This window comes from Phalacrocorax aristotelis, chromosome 6 (genome assembly GCF_949628215.1).
Source record: "Phalacrocorax aristotelis chromosome 6, bGulAri2.1, whole genome shotgun sequence".
NCBI classification, from domain to species: Eukaryota; Metazoa; Chordata; class Aves; order Suliformes; family Phalacrocoracidae; genus Phalacrocorax; species Phalacrocorax aristotelis.
This window is the reverse complement of record NC_134281.1, coordinates 53,107,457-53,135,223: the sequence shown is the minus strand read 5'-3', so window position 1 is coordinate 53,135,223 and position 27,767 is coordinate 53,107,457. Positions and strand designations below refer to the sequence as shown.

General features: G+C 38.0%; 1 protein-coding gene across 3 annotated transcripts in view; it reads left to right on the top strand.

Annotated features, from left to right (window-relative positions):
• ADGRL4 (adhesion G protein-coupled receptor L4) overlaps positions 1-27,450 on the top strand; it is a 79,746-nt gene extending 52,296 nt beyond the window's left edge. For all 3 annotated transcript variants that reach the window (XM_075097990.1, XM_075097989.1, XM_075097991.1), the window contains 9 exons: positions 2,095-2,211; positions 3,324-3,517; positions 4,772-4,942; positions 6,497-6,700; positions 7,733-7,953; positions 8,048-8,114; positions 23,351-23,442; positions 25,013-25,181; positions 25,714-27,450. In XM_075097990.1, coding sequence (XP_074954091.1) covers positions 2,095-2,211; positions 3,324-3,517; positions 4,772-4,942; positions 6,497-6,700; positions 7,733-7,953; positions 8,048-8,114; positions 23,351-23,442; positions 25,013-25,181; positions 25,714-25,776 — 1,298 coding nt within the window. In that variant the 3' untranslated portion in view covers positions 25,777-27,450. The remainder of the gene's footprint in view (positions 1-2,094; positions 2,212-3,323; positions 3,518-4,771; positions 4,943-6,496; positions 6,701-7,732; positions 7,954-8,047; positions 8,115-23,350; positions 23,443-25,012; positions 25,182-25,713) is intronic.
• Positions 27,451-27,767: the final 317 nt, after the last annotated feature.

Below are 27,767 nucleotides of genomic sequence, written 5' to 3'. Positions count from 1 at the left end.
TGTGAAACACACAGGTGTTAATTTGTATGAGTTTCATAACTAACACCTGACTTTCAGTGTAGGTATCATAATTTTCAAAGATTGAACATTTGAGCCCAGATCCCAGAAAAAAAACTTGAGAGGCTGTGGGAAGTTGTCCTTTCAGATTCTCTTTCAATCTCTTGTTATAGTCACACTGTCACAGTGAATCTGGATTCATCTTACATGCACAAAATTATCCCATGCATCTTGTATGCGTAAAAAACACCAGTGGAATGAAATTTGGATTTGTTCTATACAGATTTTATACTCTTTTTGGTTCAGTGACGGTATGGTAAATGAACTTGGAATAAGGATTGTACCTAGTGAATCAAATCTTGTGTGGCTTTTCTCATTTTAAAAGGAATTTGAGAAAATAATTGCTCAGTCTCAGTTGCACCATTTTACTCTCCTACCTTCTCCCTGTGTGCTGGTGTTTCCTATGGTAATAATAGTTTTACCATTCCTTCAGTGGGAGCAGGGTAAGGTTAATACCAGCTGCTTTAGAAAATCCTGATTCCTTTGGCAATGGCCACTTTTTCACTTTTGTTTTTCTGAATGTATCTAAGCCGTATGTGACCTAGTTTCTTATTTTAGATTCATTAGAGTCCTTCAGTGCTTCTTACTGGTTTGCCATTCTATAAGATGACTTGGTGAGAAATATTACTTCTTTGGTTCCGAGGCAGGTTAAACCACCTGTTCTTCCCTCACCTTTCTGAATTTCAATTAGCAAGAGTGATGAAAAAATAGGGAGGGATTTTTTCCATGACATAAACTCTGTAGAAGCAGATTTATATCAGTGCAGAGCACCTCTGAGTCTGCAGCAGATCCAGAGCGATGCCAGAAGCTGGCTGTCAAGCCCCTGTTCCTCCACCACCCTGGCTGAAAGCAGAGGCTTTCGTGGCTGAAGAACTCAGGTCATGGAGGTCGAGAAGAGAGGATTCAGGTGCAGCCTCTGGAGGCAGTGTAGACATCAATCAGACCAAGGTGACAAAAAAGGCTGATAAAGAGAATGGGGAGGAATTTCCATGTTGAAAGGTCAACGGTGTTTTGGCTTGCTCTTGTTCTAAATGGGGAACTGTATGAGCTCTTTTCCAAATTGGCCCCAAACACTAAAAATTTTTGTTATTGTTTTTCATCTTCAGTACATTTTCCACAGGGCTCGTATGTGCCCCACACATCTATTTTGGGACAAGACCTACAAATTTAGCCCTCTCTTGACACTGCTTTTTATGATGCAAGCTCTTGAACTGCAAACTTTTCAAAACTCCAGCCACAGAAAACTATTTCTTACGTCCTGACAAATATTTTCTGACAGCTGGTCTATTGAATAGCTCATATTATTTCTGTGTGCTGTGCTATAAGCAATGCAGATGGTCTAGCTTAGTGATATTCCTCCATCAGTCAAGTTTTAGATATGTTTGTTGTTTTGTTTTGTTTTTAAAAAACGGCCTGATTGACTTTTTTTTTGTTCCCTTCCTGGGTGATTGAAACTCAGCACTATAATGAACCAAGTAAAGAGCTCAATGTCCTCTAATGTAGTTTTTGTCCTGAGGGGTGATGCTTGTTTGTTTGCTTTTTGACAAGACACATCATTATTTCATAGTGCAATGTGCATTTGGTAGCATGGATAGATAACTATAAAATATATACTTTTCAAAAATTGGCTTTTATCAAATGTTTCTATTCAGTAGAGAATTTTATGCTTTGCTTTTTATAATTGTGATTTGTGGTGCCTTTCAGAAATGCATTTTTAATAAAGCAATAGCTCTTCCTAAAGTAACCTACATTATTCTTTCCAGAGCCTAATTTAATGCAAGGTAAATAAAAGACTATATTTTTCATGGAAAGCGTAAAAAGTATGAGAGCAAAATGTATGCGTGAAAACAACAAAACATAGAGGTTTAAGCAAACATGCTATATTAATAGTATTTTTCTTGAAATATTTGACACAATGATATATTCTTAAAATTCACGGTAATTATGCAGTCCAATAGCACATTTATTAACCCAACGGTAAATTATGGTAGACCGTAATGGAGCTGTGTTTTTTACAGTATTTTTCTTCTTTTGCAGCACTCAAGGTTTTTGCTTTTGATTCACACCACATGAAACACATTCACCCTCATGTATTTGCGGGGGGAGATTACATAAAGATCTCTCCAAAGAAAAGAGAGGAATCTCATCCTAATGGTAAGAAACAAAGATTAGAGAGTAGGTGGGTTAAAAAACAACTTGGATAGGCTTGTGCCCACTAGTAAATAACCAAATGTGCAGTTTACCAAGACTGAGCTTCAGCCCTGTTAACTGCAGAGGAGTCAAGGTATTTTTATCACCATCTCTCCTGCCCCTTTATTGTCTCAAGACTGACGTTTCCAATATTTCCAGTGGCACAGTGAGTATCCAGTGAGTTTTAACACCGGATATTGGTACCAGAGACCTGAGCTTTATCCTTTTCTCAACTATAGAGCTGCTGTGTGACTTTGGGCTGGCCCCTTCAACTCTCTGTGTTACTCCTCCTCCAAAAATTTGTGCATCTTCTCTTTTTAAAGAGTAGCTCACTGGGGTAAGGACATGTATTCTTTAGTACCAAAACAAGCAGGGCCCAGATCTTGTCTCGGACCTCAGAGTGCTCGGAAATGGCTTACAACTCCTGTCATCACTAAAAACAAATAAGTGTGTTTAAGCAGCTCTGGAATTAAACCACCTAACCTAATGAATGTAGAAAAGATATTTTAAATCTTAACCTTCCAGCTAATCTGAATCTCACCACCTATCAGTACTTAAGAATGTGGTTTGTCTTGGTACCAGGGAGAAAAATCACATTTTTTCAGATCAGCGCTGCATCTTAAAATACCTTGTCCTTTCTTTTTCCCTATGCATCTTCCATCCTGGCTCCTCTGTAATGGAAGTCAAAGCAAGCCAGACACTTCAGAGAGGCCCAGTATTTACCTCAGGTCTGAGCCTTTTTAGTTTATGAGACCTGACACCACATGTGTAGCTAATTGCAGAACAGCAGCAAGCATATATTACTCTAGAAAAAATATATATGCATATACCTAATTAGAATTTCCAATGCGAACACACATTTTTATTTCTAATAGCAGTTACATTTTTTTAAATAAAGCTATATTTCATTGTCTCTAAAACATTTTTATAAGTATTCCACAAAGATTCCATCTGTTTTGCATATTTTATGCAATGGTGGTAATAATGTCTATTGTTTATTGTTTCCTTAATGTCTTCAATTTTATTCTTCTATAAAAAACCCACAAACTACTAAACATGGTCTGTTTGATTGATAGGCACTGTTGCAGTTGTCTTTCTGCGGTATAGCAATATTGGTTCTTTGCTTTCATCGCCTAAAAACCGCTCCTCGAAAGATACTTCAGAGCAGAGACAGACAGTAAGCTCATCAGTTATAGCTGTTGCAATTAGCTCAAATCCACCCACACTCTATGAGCTCGAGAAAATAACATTTACCTTAAAGTATGCCAAGGTAAGGGGGTTTTTTATTATCAACTTCAAATAAAACAAAACAATAGCTAATCATTTTATGCGATGTAACCATACCTGCAGTGTATTATATTGAGACGTAATTTTGTTGTTTGCTGATGTGAGTTCGTTGTTTATTTCTCTAATAAGTTTAATCTCAAATGTGACATCCTAAGTGCAATATTGTAAACATGATACAGCTGAAAATTGCTATGGAACTAAAGCAAGGGCAACAATGCCCTTTGCTGGGTTTTAGCACGCATAAAATGTAGATGCCTGAACCAGAGAATATTACAGAACCTTGATAATTCTGTATTTAGGTAGGTATTTTCCTGAAAGTTTATCAGGTGGTTAAGCATGCATACTAAAAAAAGTAAAGAAATACTTCAAAGCTAATGCAAAAGTTAACCCGGAGCTAGGAGGTAATAGCAGAACCTATAGTATTGCAACTTTGTTACTTCTGAAATCTGAACACAATTATTTAAAACTGAGAGTTTTACTTCCAGTATATATAGATTTTGCTGACATCACTTGTATGTGAAGAAACACCTTACATGGCACAAAGAATTATCAGAAACATAACAGGAAAATTACTCTGTAGGGAGGTGGGCAGAGGGACGAGGTGCTAACCTCGGTCATGCAGCTTTTACATTTGTTGCTTGCCTTCTAATATTTGAGGTAGACATCACCTTTATATAAATCTGCATACATTTATACAGCCTGTAGTACAGCAGGGACCTTATCTTTGACTAGCATTAGAAAACACTAACTGGAATAAGTAATACTAGTGGTCTTAGTCATCACTGTCATTACACCTAATACAGCAGGTGTGATACGACCCTGGCTTTGCACAGAATAAGTTTTAGGTTTTGAGTTGCTCCTTTGGAAGGGACTATGAGGAGGACAAGCAATGTAGCTGTAACCTTGGGGTTTAGTCCATGTTCAGCAGGTGCAGGTGTATATATAACAATGTTTTCAGTAGGTAAAAATTCCAACACCTTTACAAGTGCCAGAAGGGTTCAGTAATCTGTTTAGCCTACAAGTTTGGTGGGGTGTTAGCTGTGTGGATAAAATGCTTCCATCCCCAGCCATGTTTTAATTGCTTGGAATAGGCCTTGCAGAATGTGTTTTTTGCTTCCCAGCCTTCCAATGGTAGCAAGTAATTTTTAATGAATTGCGCTGGCTAACATAAGAAAGGTCTCTCGATGGGAAATATCCTGCCTTTTGCCATCAGTAAAACATCTTGTTTCTGTTCCAGACTGCAGATAAAGATATTAAATGTGCGTTTTGGAACTACTCAGCAGACACAATGAACGGCAACTGGGCTACAGAAGGCTGTGAGCTGACACATTCCAACTCCACTCATATCTCATGCAAATGTAATCATCTGACTCATTTTGCTGTTCTGATGTCCTCAGGTGGCTCTGTTGTAAGTGCCATTTTAATTTAGTGTTTTACCTGATCCTTTCTTCTGTCTTCATTCCTTATGTTTTTATTTCAGTGCAACTTATGTACTTTTCCCCCTTTAGGTTGTCTCTTGTTTTTGTTCAGCAAACACACAATTTATTGTGCACAGAGCAAACAAAATTCCTCCCATATGTGTTTGAATTTCCTTATGTCCTTTCTCCAGTATTACAGAGCAGTGATGCAGCAAAGTATCTTGTTCCAAATGCACAGTCTGCTGTGCTTATTTTTGGTGCATTGCTTTTAATTTTAAATCCCACTTTAAGACCGCTGTGGGATTTAACTGGCATTCATAGGTGGTCAGTAACCATATGGCCTTGAATTTCTCTCTCACAAAACTTTTCTACCCATTTGATTGGCATCTAACCTTAACATCTAAAGGCTGGTTTAGATGCCAACCTTGGCATCTAAAAATATGCTTTAAATTCTCTCCTGAGAGTTTGCAACAGCATAATCAATTTCAAGGTTATGACTATTAAACATGGACGCTTATGACCATCACAAAATCATGAGAATGACCACTCAGTTTATGTCCTTCTTATATTAAGAGTCCCCATAAATTTCCAGGGTCTGCACACGTATCTGCAGGAGCTCAGGTCCTGCCTCAGGAGGCAGCTTTATGAGGTATCAGAACTGACAGCAAGCAGAATATTAGCATGAATATACTGTATTGAGACAGTTTCTCAAACTGTGAATTTCATGCTGATAGAGGCTGTTTCCTGGTTGCTAAATAGCATCCTGAGTCTTCGGTTCCAATTTAAAACCTTTGCAGGTACTTATATGGTTATTTTGAAAAGGAAGGCTGGGAGAAGAATAATCTCCGGTCCTTTATTTAGGAAAAAAAGATACTTAGATACATTTTATGGTCAGCTGAATACTATCCTTATGCTGATGCACAGTGATGTGTTTCAGAAATTCTTCGTGCAAATACCAACCAGCAAATGTAACACTATGCCTATACAGAAAATATTCACATCCAATATTAAAATAGCCTGTGTTTCTTTGGAGAACATTCACGTTACATATCTGGAATAGCATTTTTCTGAAGTGATTGTTATTTCAGAGTCTTGTTTTGATCATGTTGCAAATTCAATAAGATGGTTATTCAATTTTGCTTATCTAAGTCACTCCTGTGATAAGTCCTTTTATATTAGAAAATACTCGTGTCATATTAATATATGTCCTACTGCCAGTGTATTTGTCCTTCACTAAAATGATCTGATTTTTAAAATCATATTAGAATATATTGATGTTAATAAAAAGTTTTGTTAAGAAATACCGGTAAATGCAAGCAGGAATGTATACAGTTCATTACTAATTTCCCCTAGAATTATATCTGTCTTAGGAAAAAAACAATACTTTTTAGATTATCCAAAGTGTACATTTGCAGTGAAACTCTACAAACAGTTTTGATTAATATATTGTAGAAAAGAAGAAAAGAACTGTATTATAGACTGAGGTCTTTCTTGAGAAGGTACAAAGCTATTCTTTTAAATATTATATTATAATTTTCCCCCAGGGTGTTACAAATTATAACATTCTTACAAGAATCACTCAGCTAGGAATAATTATTTCGTTGATTTGCCTCTCCATGTGCATTTTTACATTCTGGTTCTTCAGTGAAATTCAAAGCACTAGAACGACAATTCACAAAAACCTCTGCTGCAGCCTTTTCCTGGCGGAACTTATTTTTCTGATTGGAATTAATATGAACAATAATAAGGTGGGTAGCTTTCACTTGTGTCTTGATTTTGTGTTGTAAAGCAAATACACGGTATCAGCTACAACTTCCATCTACTTCCAGTATTTCCTAGTACCAGTATGAATATTCTAGTGACCCTGACTTCCCAGTCTAGTAACAAGAAATATAAAATGGTCATTTAAAGTAGGGCCTTCATCTGAGATGGTCTGTATTACTTTGCTCCACGGGTTTCATTTAAACCTTGTCATCTTAACCAGGACTGTGGTCTCAATGTGTTTAGTATTTTCTCTTTTCACATCTGTTTTTATGCTGCGCAAAGCCACATTGGTGGCTCCACCAGTGATAATTTTCCCTAAAAGCCAGGCCAGAGCTGCAGTCCCAAGCTGGCATTTGAGATATTGTGCTGTTGGCTGGAGGACTCCTTTCCCTTCTACATGTGAGGTCTTGACCTGTCCCTGGTACTTTTCATACAAGTTGGGCTGTTGATTTTTGTACTTCAGATTGGTTCTCAGAAATTAAATTATGCATAAATTTTCAAAATACCCCTACTAAAGTAGCCAAATAAGATTTGAAATCACTTGAAAAAGTTTGCACTGCTATCCCTGCGGGAGCACTCCTGTATTGATTGATTGAGAAGTATCATTTTACGCACACTTTGTAGCAACAAAAGTTATTTTGGAAACAGTCTCTTGTGATGCCTAATTACATTGTTATCAAAATTATAAAAATGAGCTTTGTCTAGATCGGGAAAGCATATAGACTACTCAGCTGTAACTATGGGATCAACCTTGTCAATTTGCTCATGCGGTTTTCCTGGGAAGATATGCACCAATTTTAAAGTTGAATGTAGTCTCTTTATTTCACCAGCTGCTACAGAAAACATTAACGAACAAGTGTGCTCCTGGGTATAGGCCAAGTTCTTGCCAATCAGTATTACATCTGGGCGGCTGAACCACCACTTTAGTGTCACTAGGTTGATATGCATATGCTGTTATATTAACAGAGACATATTAATCGAATTATGACTTTTGTTTTCTCTGATTGAATTTCTAGCTCTTCTGTTCAATTACTGCTGGATTACTCCATTATTTCCTTCTAGCTGCTTTTGCATGGATGTGCATTGAAGGTATTCACCTCTACCTTATAGTTGTGGGAGTCATCTACAACAAGGGTTTCTTGCACAAGAATTTCTATGTCTTTGGCTATGTCAGTCCAGCCGTAGTCGTTGGAATCTCTGCCGCACTGGGATACAAGTACTATGGCACCACAGAAGTGTAAGTTGCTGTTTCTGTGTCCAAATCAACATACATAAGGATGCAATAGTCACAATAGCATATTTCAAGGCATTTTCTACTCTTTACTTTTCAGATGTTGGCTCAGCACAAAGAATAACTTTATATGGAGTTTTATAGGACCAGCATGTCTAATAATTCTTGTAAGTATAATTTTCATTTTTTTATTGTAGTACATAAAACTGATAATAAAAGGTGTTTAATAATCACCCACCCATTGCCAGCATAGCTGTGAGTGCTAATTATAGGGCAGAACTGGCTAATTTAGACCTTTTTATAGTGTCTCTAAATTATTTATATGCTGTACATTTAAATACTTTACTAGCCTGAAAAATGAATGTTTGACAAAAAAAGCTCAGTCTAAGATCAGAGCTTTTTTTCTTACTTGCTTTCTTTCTTTTTACGCAATGCTTTGAGAAATTCTGTGAAGCATTTCTGGTTTTTAAGAAGTAGCATCTTTGTATGTGGTTGGCATCTCAGCATGGCTCTGCAGGAGGTGTACACAGACACCATCCTAGCAGAGAGATAATCTGGTTTTTCAAATGTTGTGTGACTTAATCTCTTATCAGTGATCGGTCATCTTTGTAAGATTAGACTGTCATCTTTATGGTTTTATCACTCGCATGTACCCTGTCATCATCAAAGCTATTTTAAACTAAATTGCGACGTCAGAGAAAAGAACCCACTATTTCACGTGGGCAGACAAGTCAAGTATTGATAGCCCTATTTCAGCTGTGAAGAGGGCCTTTTTAATTCTTATTGGAAGTGGTTTCAAACCTGCAAATTTGGCAGGTATTATATGTTCAATTCTGAATCGAGACATTTTTGGTGCCTCAGGAGCATTTCTAAGTGCTATAAAGTTTAACAAACCATTCTAACTGTAATGGGGCATTATTGTGTATGACTGGGTTGACAGTGATCTGGGAATAGCTGGAGCTAACAGGACGAGAAGGTACAATGGTGAGGCCTCGTGACATCTATGGTCAAGTCAGTTATAACCCTTCTTTGCTTTTTAAGCTATTTTGTGATAAATGTGTGGATTTGTAAAAAGGAAGAAGTGGCAGTGCCTAACACACACAAGATGATAGTAAAACAGTTTTCTTTCAATGCATTATCCATTTCAAAGCTGAGTAAAGGATCAGGTATAATTCTGGTCAAATCTGTAGATTGGGGATAGGCTGGGAGCAACATGCCAAATGCAACTGCAGGGTGATGTCCCCCCACCTCACCCTCCTGGTGAGCGCAGTAGACTTTGAGAGAGGCAAAGCACTATAACCTCCCTTGGCTCAGTGCTTCCAGGGTCAGATGGCTGTTTTACCGTTACTATGGTAAAACAAAATTATGGGGAGAGACCATCCTTTACTAGGAAATTCTTACAATTCTTAGGTTTAAATCAATAACTTCCTATTTTCTGTTTGGACCTTATCTCATCTTCTATGAAGGCAGCAGGGTTAGGATTTTTATGTTGTAGCTCTCATTCCAGCTCCTTATCTGCCTTCATGTTAAGATTTATGGGCAGTGATGTATCACTGCACTGCTAGTAGACGAAAACTGCATTATCAAAACATACAAAATACCCAGAGTTTATGCATCTGTAGCCTTGTTTCAGCTCCAGCTGAGCTGTGCCTGATGCAGGAACTTAGGTACAAAGTACAGAGGCAGAGCAGGTCTTCAGTGGCTTTGAGGCAAATCCTGCAAGCTGGGCTCTGAGGCTTGTAGCTGTTCTTTGAGCACTCCAGATCTTCCAGCAATCCCTGCAAATTAAAAGAAAAAGGGGTAGAAATTGATACGGGCCCTAAGCACCCCTGCAGTCCTCCTATGGATGAGGGTAACAGCCAGACAGTTTTGGTTTTCCCTCCCACTCCTTTGCCTAAGTGAAGCCACGCAAGGAGCTGTAGCTGGACAGCAAATAGCCCTGCAATTGTTTTGCTGTTTTCATTTGTGTTATGGAAGCATTTTGTGATAAGTTGTTTTCACAGTATCCACATACCTTTATAATTGTCTCTTCATAATCACGCTTTACTGGACTGGGGAGGAAAGACAACCCACTTTCAGCAAGTTGCTTCATCTGCTGTGTGAGTTTCTTGGAGGGTTTGGACAGCTTGTTTTGATGTGATGATAACAAATTGAAGCCTGAACTGCAAAAGGGATATTTCCAACGAGTACAGAGAGCTAGCTAAATTGCTTGTGCCCAGTCCAGGTTATTGTCTAAGGAAAATATGGAAAACTTTATGAAAATAAGTACTGACTCTAGAATACACAGTTGGTGTTATGTATGTTCCTTGGAAGGCACGTTGGTGGTGGTAATTCTGTTTGCATTGTCCAGTCTTCCTGTTCAGCATGCTGCATGGGCACCACCATAACAAAGATTAAACTCTTTCTGAAGTAGTGGCATTCAGGAAGTCCTTTTAATTACAGGAGCTGATCTCTTTCCAACATTCCTATTCTGCCCACGGCTAATTAAAAAAAAAAAACAAAAAACAAAAAAACCCCATTACTAATTAAGGACTCTGAAAAGGAAATGTTATTTTTGTCCTGGGGTAACCACCTAGAGAACCACAACCCTCATACAGAAAGCAGCAAAATCTGTCAGCTTCAAGCTTACTTTTAATCCTGAGCTTTGTCTACTAATAACATTGAGTTTGCAGGTTTTCCGAGATAGCCTGGAGAGTTTGGATACCAAACCTCTGGAGAGCTGCTCACCACAAATCTGATTCTTGCACAAAAACATTGAACTCATTGTCAGCAGAAATGCCCAGGTACCCAAATGGTGTTTTCAGTTTCTGTGAATGGGGGCCCAGGAGATTTGTGGTTTGGATTATACCGTAATATGCCTTTGAGACAGCATGTAAATGATGATGAACAGAACCGGTTCTGTTCCAGTGGATTTTTTGCACATTATTTCAAACACATCCTTGGGCTTTAAATCTGCAGTAATAGTGCAGGGAGCTTGTGTCTATCAGGAGTACAAACTAAGTTCTCTGAATGCCCAAGCAGTAACAGTACTTCTGAAGTTGCTTATTAATATTAAGGCACTATTAGAATTCTTAAGTACAAAGCAATGGCCTTATTGATCCCATCTAAAAAAATTATTATTATTATTATTGCTATTATTATTATTATTATATTGGTGACTGAACATGAAAAGGAGTGGGTCAGAAGCTTTTCAGATGGAGTTAGGAAAGAAAGGGCATTTTAAACCTTTGTAAAGCAAGCTGCAAACTGAAGATAATTTCTACAACTTATTTCTTCCTCCTAATACTTGTAATCTTTAGAACCACAACCATTTTAGCTAAAACTATGCAGTAGATTAGATCAAAGCATACAAATATGGAGAAATTATTTATAACAAGTATTTAAACTTTTTAATAGAAAAGTGAGTTTATCACAAGCTTTAAGGGACAAACATTCACACACACCACAACCCATGCCTGACTGAGGCAAATACAAATATAAGCTCCAGAGATAAAAGGTATGAAAATGAAAAAAAAATATCCCTAGAACATTTTCTTTTCTTTTGTAATACACTCTTACAATAATAATCTCCCTGTAATAGGAAGTGTGTAGAATGGAAATAACCTTTTGTCTACAGGGTAATGCCGCTGCAGTTTTGATAAGCATATAATGTCAGCTAAGAACAAACTCCTTCCCATTGTGGAGGACTTCTACATGGCTTTCCCCACCCCTGCCATGACAACTCGCTCTGTGCTGGGTGGGAGCAGACCTATGTAAGGGCTTCATTGTGCATCACCGACATTTGTGGAAACTTCATCTTTTAAACTCTGCAGACATAGGATAAGTCCCTCCACTTGTACCTATTGTGAGTGACAGCTATATATTAGTTGTCCAGCTGGCAGAAGAAATGACACAGTTTGGAAGGGTTGGACAAAGACTTTTAACACTGTATTTATCAAAGTCCACCAGCCACTAAAAGGAAAATTTGGAAGAGATTCACTGCTACTCCAAGCATAGCTATAGGCAACCCTTCTAATATACCTCTCTCCCACAACCTTCTCCCATTAAATCTGCTCAGCTGAGCTTCATACAGCGAGTTCAAAGTCACCCATGATAACATGATTTGCACCTTTGCAGTATTGACAGAGTCATGCAGGCTTGACTCTTGTACCCACTGTCACTGCCACAATAAATTGGCATACCTCTGTGAGGAACCAGGACTCGGAAGTGTGACACGTTGTAGCATTAACGGGTGCAATTTGCTGTTTAACAGTATAAATCTATCAGTATCATATGCTGAGATCACCTCTGTAATAACAAAACACATCCTTGCTCTTTGAGGTTGGAACATCTCCAAAACTGAACATCATCCAAATAATCCTCTCTGTGGCTTTTATCCAAGCATCCTAGTGCTGTGCAGTGAGGAGGTGGCTCCTGTACGTTCTTCCTTGTTTTACTCCTCTAATGTGTGTTTTCAGGGACCTTGTAGGTGTCTGGCTTGGCTTCAAGCTCCAGTTTCTCAAAACAATTGGTAATTGTAGTGTTTGCACCTACAAAAATTACATATAAACGGACCCTGCAACTTTCAGAGCATTCTTGTAAACTTGACTTGGAACATACAAGCCAAGAATAGCTCTTGGGAGAGGTGTCCTCAGAAAAGCCAAGTTCTTTTTATTAAGCATTTCTGTATGCAATAAATGTAATGAATAATCAACCGTAAAGCAAGAATATTCTAAGAATTGCAGTGATTGATTAACCATACTGTTTTGAACTTCCCATGTATAAATGAATGGGTAAATGAATAAAATATACAGATTGCAGTTGCAAAATACAAAAAAAGTGACATATGAGTGATGAAAGCAGGCTAACAGTAGAGTAATGCTTTTCATTAAGGAACTGCCTGCATATTCATTAGAGCTAGTCGATTACTTAAAAAATATATTCATCAGATAATTTATTTCATGAATTTTACCATTATTTGTCAAATAATTTATTCAACAAAAAAGGTAAAATTAATGGAATAGTGCATTCATCAAATCTTATTGGACAGCTCTAATACTTATTCAGTTCTGTACATTTAGGTTGATTCAGGATTAGTAATACTGCTGCAATCAATGCAGAAAAATTTCCTGGCAAATCCATTACTCTGCTGTTTTCTCATACACTCACAATTTTCATGTGCTTAATACTCTAATCTAGGCCATTCAAACTGAACATCTTTTCTGTAGAGAAGTAGAGAAGTAAATATTCAAAGAGTTTAAAGTTTTATATTTTCCCAGACTTCAATATTGAGCATAAGCTGAGAGTCCATTGCTCCCATTTAAGAAAAAAAAAAAAAAAAAAAGGAAAAAAGGAAAAAAAAAGAAAAGAAAAGCAGCCCCTCTGAGGTCAGTCACACCACACTGGAGTGACCAGGTACACTGCTTCTTCGGGCTTCTCCACATTGTTATTCCTGTTCGTCAGTGAAGCCGCCCGTGTTCGTTACTCTTGATATTTCTTGATATTCTAAGGATTATTATTGAAAAAGGTGTTTGACCTCTGACCTCCATCACAACAAGCCATACTACTGTCTCACATTTTTTTAGTGACTATTTGTGCTTTGGAAAATTCTGTGGGTTATTTTCCAATGTGTTGTTCATGATAAATACCTGGTTACACTTCTTAATGAGAAAAGTATACTTTGTACTGTTTACTGTACATTTTCCAGGAAATAGCTGGTTTAAACTTTTTTCTTATATCTACTCGTGTCCCTCAGTCTGCCTTTTTAGTAGAAATAAATTTCCTACAGGGACTAGCAATGGCTTTATTACTCTTTATGAAAGAATAATAGTCCCCTTCCCATTAGCCCCTCTATGGCTTCAATTAAAGGTGTCTCCATTGCATTTCTTATGCCATTGATAAAGTGGAGATAATTAACTACATAGTGGCATTAAAGACTGAGTCTGCAACTTTGGTTGAAACGATTAGTTCAAACTGCAGTGTTATTCAGCAACAACAATACCTGCTGTGCTAAGTAATCACTGAGCCGGAAAGTACTTGCCCAGGTCAGTGGACAGGACCAGCTTTAGTCTCCAAGCCACAGCTTCCATACTGCCACATCCAAAGGATGTTTCTCAGCAAGACCAGGGCTTTCACGGGAAATTAAGGTTTTTCCTTCCTTCCCTTTGTCATTAAAACCCCTGTTCTAAAGTTCCTGGAAATACTTGGAAAAAGAAACTGTGGCCACAACATGAAAATTACTTGCTCTTATGTTGTTACATAGGAACGAAGTCATCACATAAGGCTCAAAGACCCTTGAAAAATGTTCCATATAAAAGGTGTTTTTTTAAAAAAATCAACTTAGCTAGTAGAGTTATAAGAAAAGGCACGTGAAGAACTTCTCATTCAGATTCACTGAAAGGACATTAGACTTGAAAAGTCAAGCATGTCCTCTGTCGTCAAGCGGGACCAAGCTGAAACAGCAGGAGAGGGGGTACAGGTGGATGCCAAGGGGAAGGGGAAGAGCACCCGCAGGTGCCAGCTGGCTGTGCAGATTTCCTGAGATGTCCCACAGCTCAGTACAGGTCGATGTCCCAGGCATCCTTCTTTTCCAGCATGATAAACATTGCCCACTATTTTGGTGGATCCATGTATATTAAGACTCAGTGTATTTTTTTTCAGGAAAGCCACACAACAGTCTGAATTGGTCTTTTTTTTTTTTTTTTTTGTTAAATTCCTTTTAACTGCTCTTCATGATTCTTTACATTGCCTTGCTATAAGCACAATTACTGTAAACATATATGCTTATCCTAAATTGTTCATTGAAAGGACACCATAGGTTTGCTTTAGCGAGTTCACATAGGATGGTGATGTCCCTTGAATTTTTTTAGTAATTACATAACTACTCCATCCACACTACATATTTTCTCATTCTAATCACATTTTCTTCCACTATTCTACTGCCCCTTTGATTCTTCTTCATCTAAATCAGTTCACTTGTGGGCATTTAGAGAAGCAAATTTAAATTCACAGTCATAATTGCAAGCGAATACTCTGGAAATCTCACTTGGTCATTGAAAGAACTTCTTGTGGCGTTGAGTGAGACCGGTAGCCACAGCAGCAGATTTTGTGAACACATCCACAGCAGAATAGTTAATGTTTCTAAAAAGCAAAGGTCCAAATCCTTCAGAGGATTTGGCAAACTGCGGAAGTCGTGGACAGTTTTCTGCCAACTATTCACACCTCCAAAATGGCAAATGTAGACTGTCGTTAGACTTGACATCTCAGTCGTGCTTGTTATGCTGCCTCGCTCCCAGTAGCTGATCCATTCACTGGAGCTAGTTGTGCTAAAAGATAATATACAACTATTTCACTCCTCTTTGCCAAGTAAAAATACTTCTGCAGGGCTCCTGCAAAAGGCTCTAGGTGCAGCCTAAGACATGTTTGCATTTATGCAAAGAAACCATAGGGGAGAGGTGTAACGTGTAATCTGAAGTCTTTGATGCACCTGGAATGAGTTCATTAAACAGCCTGATTTATGTCATTACCAGCTCCCAAGTAAATAGACCTTCTCAAAAGCTTCTTGGAAAAGGAGAAGAGTAAATCTAGTAATTAATTACACTACGAGCAAGATAGACCTCTGCCCTACCACTGGCTCTAGTTGGGCTAATGTTTACGGCTGAGGTCAGATACAGATCGATTGGTTCATCCCTCCACCCTTGGCTAAAGAATTGAGGTTAAATAAAAATATTTAGGTCAGTATGTTTTTAGCTTTGCAATACAATAACAAACAACATTGCATCCCCAAGTCTGAGAAGCTGGTTATTCTGATGAAAAATGTAGGGAAAATAATTTATTTATTTATTTATTTATTTGTAGCTTGCTATAAGTGTTCTAAAAATATAAAGGTTGGATATTAGGAAAACTTCTTCACCAAAAGGGCTGTCAGGCATTGGTACAGGCTTCCCAGGGAGGTGGTGGAGTGTCCATCCCTAGAGGTATTTAGAAGAAGGGTAGATGTGGTGCTTGAGGATATGGTTTAGTGGTGGACTTGGCAGTGATAGGTTGGCGGTTGGACTCGATGATCTTAAGGGTCTTTTCCAACCTTAACGATTCTATGATTCTATGAAACATTTAATTGAGTCTAAATCTACAGGTTAAGGTATGTAAAAGAACAACTTTGACCTATTCATATATTAAGAGCGGCCCTATGTGAAAATTATGTATTTCTTGAGAGAGGATTTTAAAACAAACTCATTTAGCTATGCTTTAATTTGTAAAACAAGTGAAATTATTAAAATCTTAGAATCATAAAATTCTAATCCTGCATTATTGAAAATATTTTCCCAAAATATAGCCTAGAGGGGGTTTGCTGATATTTTTGTTACATCTTCTACTCCCAGATAAGACTGCTGTTTTATACCTAAAGCATTTGAGAAGGTATATTCACTGGGGACATGATAATGAGATAAATCAGTCAGAAGACAAACCCAAACAGTTTGACTGCCAGCTTGTGTCCAATTTTATGCAATTAATATGGCATACATTTTCATTTTGAAGTTAAACTGTTGTATTGTTAATAGCTTAATTCCATTCTTCCCTGACTGAAATAACGATGACCCACTGAATGTTGTCATTTTGCCCAGCCATTACCCATACAGCCAGGGAGACAGAAATATATATTGCTCTCTGTGGCAGATTTCAGACCATCACAAGCTCATTAATTCAAACACTCATAATGAGGGTCATTGTAAAGACTGATACAGATACAGCTGCTCTGAACTTCAGACAATTTTTGAAAGAGCCAAATTCAATATGATATATGTAAAAAATTCAAGTATACGCCTAAGAGAGCAGCAGGAGAAATTTTCTCATTCTTTTTTGTGAGATCTGACATCAGCATATAGATGGTTTCATCAATTATTGAGACAGAGACTAAGAAAGGAAAAGGGAATGATTTGGGGGTTTCGTTTTTGAAGTTTGAATGTAAAGTGCTCAGACAGAATCAGAACTAGTATGTCTGAGTCTTTAGAATTAGCTGCCTCTTTCTTATACCTTCTCTTCTTTGTAACACTAGAGAGCCTTAAAAACCTGGTATTTAAAGTGTTTTAATAACTTTTGAAAGGCTGGAGTGTATCTTTTACGCAAGGATATCATATACAAAATTGCCAATTCCTTTTTAATTCTATAAATATATGTGTATTGGAAATAGCCTCAAAAACTCAGTTTCATATTAAAAATTACCTCGCTGTTAAAAAAAGAACCATCTATAGATATTCCTGGATGAGGAACTGGCAGATGAGGGAGATCCAGGTCTCCCTGCTCCAGTGAATATTTAATTACTTATATGGCATGGAATAGCTCCAGCAGGGCTGACAGAGCAATAGCAGGGAATACCTGGTACAGAGAAACTAAGGGTCATAGCCTAGTCTGAATATTAAGTACAACAGAAAATTGTGCCTGCGTCTCCAACATCCTGGATAAATGCCCTGCCCACAGGGATTTTCATTGTTCAGGAGTGTCCTTTCTGATTTTAATCAGGAAAGCTATCCTAGTCAGGAAGCCTTTATTGATGAAAGTATAGTCTAAAACAGTAAATGTCTTTTAGTGCTAATGAACTGACATTTTTCAACAAAAAATGTTGGACAAAATTTGCTTGAATGCCTCTTGTCCGGATCTGTTTCATTTTACCAGATGTCCAGGTGCAAACTGAGCTACTGCCGTGAAAGATGGACCGTTTCCCTCTGAGCTTTCGAGTGCTCTTTTGTCTTGCTTTAAAAATGGGGGGGAGGAAGAAGGAAAGAAAGATTTCTTGGTTGCCAAATTTGACAGCTGTCAGCTACCTTGATGGGGCAAAATGATGATATATCACTTCATTCAGTATCTTACAATTTAATTGTAATTAATTATGAAAGAAACTACAACTCTTCAACATGAGTGCAAATATTTTTATTTGCAGGCAGATGTTTTGCATGCTTTATTAAATTTTGTGTATTTCATACCATTCAGTGCTCAGCTAAAAGTAACTATCATGCTGCACTTACACAGAGGTTGTTTCATGCAGTGTGAAGCACTAACATCATATTTACTTGAGGACAGAACATTATGGTACTCTTCCAGTATGTAAAACACGTATATTTAACAGTGGAGTTAAGGACCTATTTTAAATATAGCAGTTGATAAGCAATGTGCTATTAGCAGAACTCCAACAGCTTGGAACATTTAGCATTTTAGGACCTATGTGCTCATTTTTATATTATCATTTAATTTGCAAAATACAGTTAGTAATCAACAGGGAAGTCTGTCATTTGCTTAGACAATAGATGAGATTGTTTCTCAGTGTCTTCTGAATCCTCACCTTAGGAAAAAGAACCAAGTAAATATTATTATGTCTTGATATGTACACAACTATTATTTTCTTCTGCAAACTGTGGTTAGGTGAAATTCTGCTCCGGTGGTCCCAGAACTGCTGCGAGTAGAAGCCAAAGCAGCAGTATCTTGTGCAACCCATGCCTACCACTTGGCATTTTTCCTTCATTACAGAAGCCTATGCAGAAGTACTCTGTTCATCCATGGTAGTATTAAAACAGATTAGAGAGCCGTCCTAGCTCTAGGTGAAGGTAGGTTAACACCACACACAGTTTTTGCTGTCCTATCCTAAAGTACATGTGACTGATTGTACAGGCGTCCCAGGCTAATTCCTTTGGCAAAACCTTATTGTTGGCAAGATGATTAAGAAAGCACCAGGAAATTTCTTTGAATTTGCAACTGCTTTTTCTCTCCTGTGAATTTCTTTACAAGAGGAAATTATCCAGACCTTTGCTGTGGCTGCGGGTCAGATCTGATCATAGGACTTGTACCACTCCAGAGAGCTCTGAATTCTTCCTTGCATGCCTGCTTTATCTTACCAACCAACATCACAGCTGTGAACATGGGAACTGTACCATGGAGATCCCCAAAACACGGCTGTAGGAAAATTCTATGATACGCTTAAGTGCTAATCTGCACAGTGAAACCCACAGCAGTATCCACTGTTGCCCACGAATGCCTTGAGACTATCGCTCTCTATGATCTGTAGAGGCAAAGCCTTGACAACACTGCAGGCAATGGGGGTTTGGTGTTTAACAGTTCTGCTGTTGGTTTAATGGGGCCAAAGTCCTAAATCCTCATGACCCTTCACACAGATGATCTCCCCAAGAGAGATGTGCCAAACACTTACCATCCTCCCTTTAAACTCAGTCACAGGTGTACAATAAAGCCTAGTTCATCCAGATTTGTGGCTCCTTGGAGATCATCCTGGGTTACACATATACGTAAATGTAGTTGCTCTTACCTATAAAATCCTGATTTTATGGGATCCTAAGAATTGTCCTTATTTAATGTCTATTTCACGCAAAGTTTTCTACCATTTTCTCCTAAATATACCACAACATTTCTAGAATTTAAGAAAGCTAAAAATACTTTTACAAATACCTTTAAGGAGAAATTATTCCCTGAAGACACTATGAGCGGAGGCTGTTCCTATATCAGCCCTTGTCTTTGATTAACCACTTTTTAAAAAAAAAAAAAAGGAATAGATTAATTATTAAAATTAGTCCTGTAGTGCACCTGAGCACACTGAGTGAAACTTGATTCCCACTGAATCTCGGAACCTCAGGGGGAGGGAGTGCTGAGGATGCTCAGCACCTCACAGAACTGAGCTTGCAGGGAGAAAGTCATAGGTTTCCTTTGTGAAATAGTAAAGACTGAGTGCACTTTTTGCCCAGTAGCAGTTTGGGGTGGTTTGTTAAATAAATAATAATAATAAAAATATCTGTTCTGGGCTTGGAATCAACGCAATTCCCCTTTAGCCGAGAAGCACCTCTCAGGACACGCAGCGGTTTCTCTGACTGCTCAGCCATGTAATAACACTGAAAACAAAGGCACAAGAACTTACTATGTCACACTGTAACGTTGTTATTCACAAACTGTGGCCATGCCACAACACCTTCACACTTTGGGTTTGCCCAAAGCTGCAGAGTAGCTCTGCTCATTACACACGTAACTTCTCCCCAAAGCCGGCATGTGGCAGCAGCAGTCCCCAGGCTGGCCCTTTCCAGGCCTGTGCAAAACCTGTCCTGAGCTTGGTTTCACAGTTGCCTGCACATCTTGCTCTACTCCAGCTTGTTGCCCCTCTGGAGACAGCGCCTTATGTTTGCCATTTCATTCTCATTCACCTCGCTTGTCACCTTAAGGCAGCCTCAATTATAACGTCATCAAAGTTTATTCAACAAGATCTGAAGATTGTGCTTTAATTACAAAAATGAAAACATGCAATTACCACCAAAGCGCGGTTAAAACACAATATTTGGCTATAAGTAGCAGCTGAAGCCTTTTTAGATGTTTCAGTGTCTTTCATTCAGAAGTCCCTCAGTTTGTCCCAGCTGGAAGTTTGGGGCATCCGGGATTCCTTGTGCCTATCTATATTTTGGATGACTTTTACAGCCTACTACTTCCATTTCTGCTGATTTGAAGCTCACTTTTGGATACAAATTCAAATGTCTTAAGTGGTTGTATCTTTGGACAGGCATTTTGGGTGATTTGACTTCCCATCCCATTTGTTGAAATACATATGGCTCTTTGGGGTTATCAGTTATATAAAGGCCATTTCCCCTTTCGTCCTATTCAGTCCAAGTTCTCAGTGTTCCTACTCAATCCAACCATCCAACATGAACTTTTTACTTTACATTTCCCAGAAATAGCTGAGGCTGCTGGTATGTTCATAGCAAAGAACGTGCAGAGTATCAGGTTGAAGCAGAACACGTTGTTTAGGATATCTGCTGGATTACCAGTTTTCACTAAGGCCACCCTTGACACATTACTAACCTTAGCTAGTTTTTTCTCCTGGATTTACCCATGAGTTCATGTAATCGTTTTCCCTCAACTTTTTGCTGCATTTCTGTGTCACCGGACTGTTAAAACTACTTGGTTGTTACCTATTTTGTCCCCCCAAGGACAAAATGCAGTTCCAGAGGCATCTAACTTAGGTTGAAAAAAAATCAACCAACAATCTACTATGTTGCCTAAAAGCTACTGTTTTGAGACACTGAACGTTGTGTAAAGGCAGCCTGTGTGCTTTGCTATAGATATTTTTTATTAATGGAGTGCTTCAAAATGGGGCAAAACCCAGCTTAAGACTTTAATAAATCTTGGAAATGACCGGGTATTTCAGAAGTTAAGCTCACCCTCATTACCCTGTAACACTACCTCCTGCGAGGCTACCTGAGACGTATTGTACAATAATTGTGTTCTGGCAGCTGACTCTGAGAAGCCGGCGTTAACCTCTCCCGTTCCCCCGATACGTACAGATTATTCCCATTAGAATGGATTGATGAATGAAAAGATCATAGTTAATGGGTATTACTTTAATGCAGAGGGCCAAATCCTATTATCCTGTGCAACGGACAGTGTAAATTGTATTTGTGTAAAGGAGCCCCGCTGGGACAAAGAGAAATGGAGCCTGCTGCCTCGAGGCCCCACATCTGCCCATTGCCTGCCCCATCCTTGCGCAGCAAAACCTCTCCAGTTCTGCAGCTCGTTTATGTGGCCGAAGGATAACAGGGTTTGGCCCATCGAGCTTCTTACAGAGCCTATTAATGCCAATAGGAAGGCTCTCATTGACATTAGTGATCTTGGTGACAGGCCAGCAGAGAGGAAGGCTGGTCCTGTGGTTTGTGCTTGTGATCTTGATAACAGTTTCTGAAGAAATAGCCATGTGTATTCCCTGTGCTCATGGTCCTTTGATCATATTTCCCCCTACTTTTTTCGGATTAATAAGTACATTAGGTGGGTTATGCAGATTACAGTGTGTGCACTAAGTTATTTGATATATTATTCACCAACAAATATAAGATAAAAAGTAAGTCTGCATATAATTACCCACAACTGCTGACTGACTTATAATTAACTTTGAAAAATTGCTGGTTTAGGAGATATTACAGATTACAATTTTAAATATAAGAAGCTTCAGAATAGCTCTCACGATCAGCGCACGTACAAGGTATTCAGTGAAAGATTAATTCCATAAACTGCTAATCAGCTCTATCTCCTGTCTTATCAAATTGTAAATACATTATGCTGTATTAAAGTATAAGCATGCAGCTAATTAAAGCAGAGCTTGCATTTAATACCAGATACTCCCCCTTGACAAAACAAAAGTGTTCTAAGGACATACATAACAAGTGTTAAGAAATGAAAGTGATTCTTTTTAAAGGCATGTTGTGCTCCTACGGCAGCCCTTTGTTTTCATTTAGGAGGATTCCTTTTTTTTTTTTTGCTAAAGAAAAAGGAGGAGGGAGGAAAACCACACAGTCTTTCTGGAGAAACAAGTTCGGGAATACATTAATTCTATTCATTCTACAGCTGGAAGCCCACAGGAACCAACCAAGGGATTTCAACCAAGGATCTACAAACACTACCTGGATGACATCCAGCTAAAATTTGGTTCATTTACTAACTTTTTTAATAGATTCTGATGTTAAATGCTGCAAAGAAATATAAGATTTTTTTTTAAAAAGTGAGAAAACAAACCCAACCACATTGTTAAAGGAATGAAGTATAAATTTAAATGAAAGATCACCGAAGCCTAGCCAAGCAAACTGAGGTTCAGAGCCATAATTGAGCATCATTATCAAAACTGCTTCTTTTACATGCTTTTTTTCTGTTTCAAACTCAAATATAGCAATGCCATTATAAAGAAGGCAGGAAAAAAGCATAGTGAAATTATTCACCTATGAAACAAACATAAAATATAACAGAGAATACACAGCAAGGAGCCTTTCAACCAAAATTAGTTTTTTAAAAATTCTTTGTGTAAACCTCAAAGTTCTTCTGTGCCGCTTCAAAGTCTTCACACCCCAAAGACCTCAGAACAGATGATGTTATTCATGTTACTGAGCAACAAAAGACATACATTTTCTCAAAATCTATGCGATGCAGTAAAACAGACAATCCATTGCGGGGCCAGGGCTTTTTTGGTTTTCTCCATTTCTCTTTTCTCTTTCCTTTACTTTTCTTTCTGCTTCATTTCATTTTGTTTCATTTCTTTTCTCCTTCTCTTCTTAAACATCTCTACTTAGAGAAAAAAAGACTCTGCAGGAAATCAAAGAGATTTACCAATAAAATCAATAAACATTTGCAGACTGTTGGTAGTGATACTGTTGAGATAAGGTAGAGTTACAGCCCTGTTTGATCAATGTTTATTACAGGGCTCATATTTTTTTAATATGGATCAGAATAAAGTGGATCAGAAAAGCATGGGGTTTTTTTCCCCTCCCGGCACTGGATTCTGCAAGTTTCACATACACCGAATCTTTATCTGGCTTCTGTCATTTAAATGTGTAACAGTTATTGAGATTCAAAAGTCAACCTGGTTTGAACTAAAAGTTCCTTTCTTCACTCCCCCCAGGTTAATTTGTTGGCTTTCGGAGTGATTATTTATAAAGTATTTCGACACACTGCAATGTTAAAACCAGAAGTTAGTTGTTACGAAAATATAAGGTAAGTTTGCCATTTAATGGAAATGTTACCTTCTGTAACTTTAAAATCAGCCAGAGAAGAAAGTGAGTATTCAATTATAACAATTTAATCTTCTAGAAGATTTGTAGAATATGAAAGATTTCTTTTTTTCTGTTATCCTCTCATATAGATTTGGAGGTAGATTTTTCAATCTTTCCTCCCATTGAGCAATACCTTGTACAGTAACACTGGAGCTGTGTGAGAGCTGTACAAGGAATAGAACGACTGGCCCGTATCAACCAGAGGGTAAAGCCTGATGGCAAGGTTAAAGAAGTAATTGTCCTTTGTTCTTAAGTACTTTCCACAGCCTCTACGCAAACCAAACAAGATTTCAAAACTTATGCCTGAATTGGGACCAAAATATTTCCCTTGAAGCAACAAATAATACAGTGATAAGAGAATCAAGCCATTCGTGTTGCCTGTAAAAAGTCTACAGTAGGACATTGTGTTTCTGTGGCATGGCGGGGTGGGGGGATTCTCTCCAGGATTTTTACTTTGCATGCTGCTATGATTTTTCCATCAACTCGCTCTCTTTAAAACTGATTTATAGGGACCTTGAAAACCGTTTGTGCAGGAAAAGCTGAAGTGTACTACAGGGAACATTGAAAACAACTTACTGTTTGTGTTGCTTAGGAACAGTCCTGCAGTTTCAATGCATTGCACTAGATTTATAGTTAGGATTTAGCAATTGTTTGATTGATTACTTTCTCTTACTCCTCACCCTTCGTAGCTTCATGTGGTGAGCTGGTTTTAATGAAGTTGAAAATTATTCATTTTCAGAGGAACAGTGCTAAAAATGTCTGTTGTTTAAAGGAAGTCCTGCAATGACTGGGCTGAGAATGAATAAGAAAGTAATCAGTGGCTTCATTTCCAAGACAACATGCTGTAATTTGCTCAAGTCTGTGAGCAGGGCTCTACAGCATGTTGGGAAAAAATAAATCATAGCCAATCAGTTCCTATAATTTTAAAGCATCAATATGCTGACCCAGGAACTATTTGAGAGTATTTGTGTTCTGAAAACACAAATAACTTTTTAAAAGAGGAAGAATGAAAGAAAGAAAGTTTAGTTTTACAACTGGCACCGTCTTCTGCAGTGAACCTGAGAGGCAGCCTGGGAACCCTTTGATGTCATGCACATGTACTGACCTAAGAGCATACTGTACATTTTTCTGGAGGAGGATAAGGGGGAGGAGGAAAGTGGGGGAATGCTTCATAACAGACATATGTTTTTCCTTCGGGAATTACACTAACAGTAGATTTAAATCAAATCATATGGTGCTGCAGTACACCAGAGAAAACATATCTGAAGATTAAAGAAGCCAGTGTTTTAAAGCCCTCCAGTTTTACTCATTTGCTCTTCTGCAGCGATTACGTGAGCCCATTTGTGCCACGGTGCTACAGCACACCCTAAAGAGCAGCCCATGCATTTGCACTTCTCAGGCCTTTGCAACAGTGAAAAAAATTGCCTAGGCAGCATTCACCATCCAAAGCGGTGAAGGGAGGAAAATAGCTCATGCCCACATGTTGTTCTCAATGTTTCCTTCCTGTCTAGATCCTGTGCCCGAGGTGCTCTTGCTCTCCTGTTCCTCCTTGGGGCTACCTGGATCTTCGGGGTCCTCCATGTCGTACAGGGATCTGTGGTTACTGCGTATCTTTTCACAATCTTCAACGCATTCCAGGGGATGTTCATCTTCATCTTTCTTTGCGTGTTGTCTAGGAAGGTGAGTGTCCCATTCCTTGTGGGAAGTGACTCAGGTAGTCACATGTACCCACACAGGCCAATGCCCAGCCCTGAAGTGGAGTCATGGTGCAAACGATTTATCAGACCAAGGGAGGAAATCCTTGTGCCAGTGATGAGGGAGAAAAGGGAAAGGTGAAGTTTTGCTATTGCTTTCAGTGGAGACAGAACCTCTGCTCAATTCTTACCTTCTCATGTATTTTCTCCGGGTTTTAAAAACACTATGAAACATGGAAGAATGTTTTTTAAATTTGTAAAAGACGTTATAGTGCCGTTAACCCAATGAAATATCACAATGGGTGTAATAAAACTCACTTCCAATCTTTGCAATTAGCAGCAGGCTTCATGTTACCCACACTATCCTGAGATGACACTTGCTTCAGTATCCTGTCCTAAAGTCAAAAGTGGCCCCACCTTAAAGCAGCTAGTGACGGGAGCAGTGCAAAATGAGTTAAAATACAGATAGACCTATTAATAAATCTATTTCATATTTGAATTCAATCTTTTTATTTCAGATTCAGGAAGAGTATTATAGGTTGTTCAAAAATGTTCCTTGCTGTTTCGGCTGCTTGAGATAAATGGAAGGAAAACATGCGTGAGCATCTCAGTGGAAGAAGGGAGCAACCTAGATGATGTTGTTATGAATATTACAGAAAAATATGGTGTTGTGAAAGTATGAAATGACCCAGTGAGCAGGCATATCTCTTAACTGAATTACTGACTGGTTTTGTACATACGTGTGCGTTCATGCAGAGCATTTATATTATGCTGTACACAAACAGTATACAAAACAAAGTGGATTATTGCAAAACAAATATTAGTGAAGACCAAGGAAAGAAGCACATTTCTAAAGAAGTTCAAGACTTGTCATGATTTGGGTTTTGTTTCCAATATTAGAAATATCTGCAGTTCTTGAAAGCAAGATACCAAAAAAGCAACTGGCACAGCAGATTTTATGAATTGCTTTGCTAGTAGAAACATGTTCACTGTCTTTTCGTAGTAATGAGCTTCTTATATTAAGTTGTATGCGGCCATCTGCAGGGAATGGGTTCCATTAAAGAGTCAATAGATAAAGATCTGCTTCAGCTCAGACTTTTGAAAACATTTCTTTTAATTTAAAGTAGATTAAAAAAGGAATTTGTTTAATGTTATTCTCTTATCACTCTGAAATATATATTTGTATATTAATCAATTCTTTATTTTTATAACTTTTAAAGAACTGTTTAGATCTAAAGAGCTGAGGTCAGATCTGATATAAGAATGGTGGGACAGCTATTTTTAAGTGAAAGATTCTTTTGTGAATACTTTGAAAAAGATCTGGTTCTTGTTTTATTTAATTGCCAAAAAAAGACTGAGATCTGCTAAACAGGCACTATGATTTTGGAGGCTGTGGGAAGAAGATGCTTTCACAAGTTTGTCACTTGATAGAGATATTTGGAATCCAGACCTTGTAGGATCAAATTAAAAGTGGTAGAAATCTCCCCCATTGCAGAAGAATACAGATTTAAATTCAAGGTCATATGCCTCCATACCACGTGAAATTGTAATTACAGCAGTTTTCTCTACTCATAGCATCTTTGAGTCAAGCAGTTGTCTTCCTCTGAGGCTCCTGATTTTTAAACACTTATCCTGTGTTTAACCTTAGGAGCGTACATAGATCTGCTGAAATCAAAGGGAGTACTTGAGGCGCAAGTTTTGTTGGATCAGGGCATGAACACGGTGCATCAGCAGTTCCACCTTTACCATCTTACTTATTTTAAAAGTATGCTCTAATTTCACCCTTTTAGCACCTAGCTTATGTGAAGTGCTGAGCAATCCTCAGTCCACATTGCCTTCTCAGGAAGTGTCTAGGATCTCAGATGAAGCCCAGTATTTTTCCCAATGAGGCACTGTAAATATGTAGTTGTTAATAATTCCCACTGTTGTGTTGTCTGTTAAAATAAAGTACTACTCTGAATTTTATTTATATTAAAGGAAACATTTTTTTTGTAATGGTCAAATTTGTTTGGTTTTTATCTTTTTTCCATGCACACAAGGCTTTCATTGCATGCACTGCAGTGACACGCTTCATTAAGTATATTCCATGTCTCTGTCAACATTTTGGAAACCACAAGAGGAATCTTCTTTTTTTTAAAAAAAAAGAAAAGTTCTGTTGGTCCTTCAAATGTAAAATATGTGAATAAACTGAAGTGCTTAGCTTTCACATTTTGACATGTTTCCCTTCATTTAAATAAATACAGTGGTAAAAGTTGTCATGGTTATATATTATTTGCACTGAATTATTTGCTGTATTTCCTTTGCTGTTCTGTATGTTCTTCCAGGCTTGGGAAGATGCAGATACATATTACTTAAAAGAGTATTTTTAGAAAGATCTCTACAAATATATCATTTTTAATCTCCTGCAGAAATGTAACCTATAGTAAGTCTGTCTGGACAAAGAAGCATCTCTAGTAACTATATAATGACTTCAGCATGCTCAGTCAGATTGAAAATGTTCCCTGGAAAGAAAATATATCATAAAGTGTTTAGGTTACAATAGTCTTTTTAATGAAAGAACATCTTTTATAGG